This window comes from Dipodomys merriami, unplaced genomic scaffold (genome assembly GCF_024711535.1).
Source record: "Dipodomys merriami isolate MVZ:Mamm:240054 unplaced genomic scaffold, mDipMer1.0.p SCAF_17, whole genome shotgun sequence".
NCBI classification, from domain to species: Eukaryota; Metazoa; Chordata; class Mammalia; order Rodentia; family Heteromyidae; genus Dipodomys; species Dipodomys merriami.
Genome location: NW_027203048.1, coordinates 26,530,954 through 26,536,953, shown reverse-complemented (window position 1 = coordinate 26,536,953; position 6,000 = coordinate 26,530,954). Strand labels below are relative to the sequence as shown.

Genomic DNA, 6,000 nt, shown 5'->3' with positions numbered 1-6,000 from the left:
TGTAACTTTATTTAATTCCATATAGAGAACTGAAAATCTGAGTAGCTCAGTGATGGACAATATTTAAAATAAAAATGCCTCACAATGTGCAATGAACCCCCACTGATAATTACAAAATCGAAACAATAAGCTCCTAACGTTTACCACTCTGCATCACCAATGGCTTTTGCAAATACATAGTCTCTCCCTCCAAAACACATAACACCATCTTTCAAATAGAATTTCCATTTGTTCTTGCTTCGATGAATCTGGGGAGGGGAGAAAAATAATCTACATTAATTACATTTATAAGTTAGGGGATGATTTACATTGCTTTTGGAATAATATGTGGGATTATTCTGACCCTGAACGTAAGTTGTTTAAAAGACTTCCTCAAGATTGAGTTTGTATAAGACATATACTTTGAGGCACTGGAGATACATTAGTTATATATACATGAGTCATCCCTCAGTATCAGCCCATTGGAGAGGAAGAGAATTTGTTCCACAACTCCTGCAGACATCAAAAAAAAAAAAAATCTGTGGATGCTCAGATCTCTTATATGACATGACTTTATGTATTTGCATATAATCTATGTGTATCATCCTACATATTTTAAATCATATCTAGATTATTTACAACACCTAATTTAATATAAATGCTCTTTTTTTTTTTTTTTTTTTTTTTTTTTTGTCGGTCATGGGGCTTGAACTCCGGGCCTGGGTGCTGTCCCTCAGCTCTTCAGCTCAAGGCGAGCGCTCTACCACTTGAGCTACAGCGCCACTTCCGGTTTTCTGGTGGTTTATTGGAGATAGGAGTCTCACGGTCTCTCCTGCCCGGGCTGGCTTTGAACCGCGATCCTCAGATCTCAGCCTCCTGAGTAGCTAGGATTACAGGCGTGAGCCACCAGCGCCCGGCAATATAAATGCTCTTGAGTAGTAGTTATACTGCACTATTTAGGAAATCATGACAAGATAAAAAGTCTGTGCATGAGCCAAGCACCCAGCTCATGCCTATAATCCCAGATACTCAGGAGGTTGAGATCTGAGGATCCTAGTTCAAAGCCAGACCAGGCAAGAAAGTCCATGAGACTCTTACCTCCAACAAACTATCAGAAAAACCCAGAAGTAGTGCTGTGGCTCAAGTGGTAGAGCGCTAGCCTTGAGTAAAAGAAGCTCAAGAACAGTACCCATCCCAGAGTTCAAGCCCAGCACTGGCAAAAAAAAAAAAAAAAGTCTGTATATGTTTACTAAAGATGTAATTTTTAATATGTTTGACCCATAATTAGTTTAATCCATAGAGGAAGCAGAAAACAGAAGTGGAGGGCCAACTATGTTTGTTTTCATGTGTATACATATGTGTATATAATGCATTTATGCAAAAACAGAAAACATTTGCCACCTTCAAAGATTTCACACTTTTTCTTTAAACAGGAGATAGAAACTAATGAATAAGTATGTCATAGAAAACATTAAAAGTTGGGCTGGGAAGGTGGCTCAGTGGTAGAATGTTTGCCTAGCATGCATGAAGCCCTGGGTTCGATTCCTCAGTACCACATACACAGACCTGTTGCAACAATGAGAAGTACAAAATGTCATGTCAAAACCAGCTTTACAATGTCGGTGTGGGGGGGGAGGGGGGTATAATTGGGTGGGGGGAGGGGGGTATAATTGGGTGGGGGGAGGGGGGAGGCGGGGAAGGGAGGTGAAGGGTAAACAAAGGAGGAGGCTGCAATGCTTGGTAAGAAATGTATACATTATCCTGCCCATGTAATTGTAGCCCCTCTGTACAGTATGTTCTCAAATAAAATAAAATAAAATTAAAAAAAAAAAAAGCCAGAAGTGGCGCTGTGTCTCAAATGGTAGAATGTTAGTCTTGAGCAAATGAAGCTTAGGGACTGTGCCCAAGCCCTGAGTTCAAGCCCCAGGACTGGCCAAAAAAAAAAAGAAAAGAAAAGAAAAGAAAACATTAAAAGATGATTAACTCAATGAAAAAAGTAGTTGCTTCTCAGATTCAATGAATCCACATAGATACAGACAAAATAAGATAGGAAATCCTACTGCTTCGAGAGCAAAAGAATCACAATCATTGTTACTTCAGGGTAAACTGCAAGTGACTAAAAGCTGAAGGAAGTTGGGTGTAGGTAGCTCATGTCTAAAACTAGCTACTCAGGAGGTTGAGATCTGAGGATCATAGCTCAAAGCCAGCCCAGTCTTATCTCCAATCAACCACCAAAAAGCTGAAAATGGAGCTGTGACTCAAGTGATAGAGTACTACTAGCCTTGATGCTCAGGGACAGTGTCCTGGCCTTGTGTTCCAGCCCAGGACTGCCACACATATGCACATGCATGCACACATACACACAAAAGCCTTAGAAATATATGATCTGAGATCAAGGATAATAAATATTTAAATTTACTTGTTGATTACATATACTCTAATTCAGGAAGAAAAGTTGTGGTTAGGATTCTGCTACATTTTGTGAAGTCTAAGAAAATATAAAGGCTAAGTCCCTTTTTTGTATATATTTAAAAGTCCTACAGTACATTTTTCTGCATTTAATCACATTTTCATATATACCTATCCTACATATTCAAAACAACAGTAACAACAGAATACTGAATATAGCACAGATAAAAAAATTATATAACATGAATTCTAAAAACAACAATAATTCCTTCAGGTAGCTTTTCAAGTGACTGCATTTGTTCCTAAAAATTAAACCATAGTTAAATACTCAATATTTATTAATGTTAAAACCTTTTTAGTTGACCTAAGGAGACATATTGCATGACCTCTCTAGAAATGTCATGTGTGTTTTAGATTTTTTTTTAACTCAAGAGAAGCAAATAATTTTTCCTATCCACAGGCACAGGCACAGGCACACACACACACACGCAACACACACACACACACACACACACACACACACAGGCACAGGCACACACACACACACACACAGGCACAGGCACACACACACACACGCAACACACACACACACACACACACACACACACACACACACACACACACACACACACACACACACGTCTCAGCTCAAACAACCAGGACATGTTGGTAGGGAAACCCTAAAAGCTTTCCCAAAAATGACAAGGATGTTCACTCCTACCCAATTTTTTAAATATTCTAGAGGTACTAGAAAATCCAAGCAAGCAAAAGGAAAGAACAATTGGCATTATCCAGCATGATTAGACAAAAGCAAAGAAATAGGGAATAAAAATGGAATAAAGATTATGGGGCTGGGAAGGTGGCTCAGTGGTAGAGCGCTTGCCTTGCATGCATGAGGCCCTGGGTTTGATTCCTCAGCACCACATAAGCAAAAATAAAAAAGCCAGAAGTGGCGCTGTGGCTCAAGTGGTAGGGTGCTAGCCTTGAGCTGAAGAGCTGAGGGACAGCGCCCAGGCCCAGAGTACAGGCCCCATGACCGGACACCCCCCCCAAAAAAAAGGAATAAAGATTAAATAAATTCAAGAAGATATTTGTGTATTGAGTGCAAAAAATACCATTCTACTACATAATTATAATATTTTTCAAAAAAAGCAGCATTTTTTGTTGGTATTGGAAGATTAACTTTTAGGGCTTTATGTTAATCCAAGATTATCGATGAATACTAAGAATTCAATTTGAATCAAAATACATAATTCATAGTCTTTGTGTATATAAACGACAGACAGAATATATTGGTAAAGAGTCAATTTATCACAAAAGCCAAATTAATAAAGTAGGTAGGAATATTTGACCCACTGGTAGTATTTAATACTCTCTTCTTTTGAATATTTTCCTCACATAGCTTATGGTGTACTATCGGTTTTCGCCTAATTCTCTGGTCACTCCTTAGTTTCCCTTACTGATTTCTCCTTACCTCTCTTATCTCTCAGTCTTAGATTTTACCAGAACCATTCTTTTTTCTTATACTTCTTTTTTACAATCGGTCTCCTTATGTTAAATACCATATATATATATATATATATATATATATATATATATATATATATATATATATATACATACATATATATATATATATCCCCGCAACTCCAAATCATTATTCAACAACTCCGGCATCTCCTGAATGTGAAATAGACATCTGAAATGAATCCAAAAATAGGATATCCTCTTCCAAAACTTCACAGTTTCTCCATCTCTGTAGGAAATATCCACTCTTTGCTCTAAGTGCTCAAGTAAAAATAAAATCTTGACATTCTTTTGGCTTCCTACTCGTATCCCACAGGCAGGTCAGCCCATCAGTGTTAATTCTACCTACAAAGCATCTACCTACAAAACATGCTCATATTCCCACCACTTTTACCCCCTCTGCTCCTTTCACTCTTACCTAGAAAATAGCCTCATAACTGGTTTCCCCATTTCTCCCTTGTCCAATGCTGCCTTCAAGTCTACATTGAACTTTACCACGCAGGTCTGTTAAAACATCAATCAGATGTCATTTCTCTACACAAAATTTCTCAATGAGTTCCATCCAAAAACTAAATCCCTTACAATGAACATCAAGACCTTTCACTTCACTGGGTGCCAGTGGCTAATGCCTGTAATCCTAGCTACTCAGGAGACTGAGATCTGAGGATCACAGTTTGAAGCAGCCAACGTGGACAGAAAAGTCCCAATGAGACTCTTACCTCTAGTTAACTACTAAAAAAGTAAACAGAACTGATACTGTGGCTCAAAGTGGTAGAATGCTAGCTTTGAGCACAAAGAGCTCAGGGACAGCACCCAACCCATGAGTTCAAGCCTCACAACAACTGACAAACAAGAAAAATCTCTCACCTCCCCTCATTTTCTACGCCAGGTTTCTCTCCATTCCCTGAACACACAGGCATTCTTCCTCAGGACTTCTGCATTTGCTGTTCCCTTTGTCCAGAATGCTAAACCCAACTCTCCTGGACGTTGGTTCTCTTTTCTCCTTCTGACTTTTATTCCACTGACCTGTACATCACTGCATTTTCAGTAAGCCTCCCCCAGACCTTTCGTCTATAATCATTGCTTATTCCTCCTCAATATCACTAAAATCTCAACGTCTATGAATTTAGTGTGATCCAATAAAAATATTGGTAGAGTTTTATTTTGAACCAGGCAGGCTAATGATGAGTTAATGCAGAAAAATAAACAAGAGTTCCCAGGAAAACTCTAGAAAAGATGATCAGTGCCAAAGTACTACCCCTACTAGATTTTTTAAATCTTGATAATTAAATCATCACTGTAGCACAGACTTGTGGATATACAAACCAATAGAAGAAAACAGAAAAATTAAAAAGAACTCTCTCTAATGCTTTGTGCAAAAAAACAAAAATAGTATTTTTGGTGGTGGTGGTGGTAGTGTTATGTGTGTATGTGTCCGTGTGTATGTTGGTGTATGTGTGTATGTGTGTCTAGATTATAAAGGAACTTCTTTTTGTCAGTGGAGAAAAAAATTCCTTTCATGAAATGTCAGAAAATTTAGCTAGCCTCCCAAAAACAAGTTGATATCACACATTACATTACACATCAAGAAAAACATTTAATGGGTCAGGAAGTGAATAGAAAAATAAGCCCCCCAAAATACTAGAAGAAAACAAAAGTAAATCCTTTTTAAACTTTCAATTAAAGAACATTCTAGTCATGCCTCAAATTTTAAATGCTATAAAATTAAAGACTGAAAAATGTAACACCTGAACATAGGAATGAAAAAGCAAGATGGGGAAGAATGATGGAAGGGGGTGACATTGATCAAGATGTGTTGTACTGGGACTGGGAATGTGGCTTAGTGGTAGAGTGCTTGCCTAGCATGCATGAAGCCCTGGGTTCAATTCCCTAGTACCACATAAACAGAAAAAGCCAGTAGTGCTCTGCCTCAAGTGGTAGAGTGTTAGCTTTGAGCAAAAGTAGCACAGGGTCAGGGCTCAGGCCCTGAGTTCAAGCCCCAGGACTGGCAAAAAAAAAAAAAAAGATGTATTGTACTTATAAACTGATTTGCTGAACTCATACTTTTTTGAACAACTACTTAAA

At 38.2% G+C, this 6,000-nt stretch overlaps 1 protein-coding gene across 1 annotated transcript in view; it reads right to left on the bottom strand.

Moving 5' to 3' along the window:
* The window catches only part of Ston1 (stonin 1), a 120,371-nt gene continuing 114,371 nt past the window's right edge, over window positions 1-6,000 (bottom strand). The window contains exon 11 of the mRNA XM_070025558.1: window positions 1-248. Coding sequence (XP_069881659.1) covers window positions 141-248 — 108 coding nt within the window. The 3' untranslated portion in view covers window positions 1-140. The remainder of the gene's footprint in view (window positions 249-6,000) is intronic.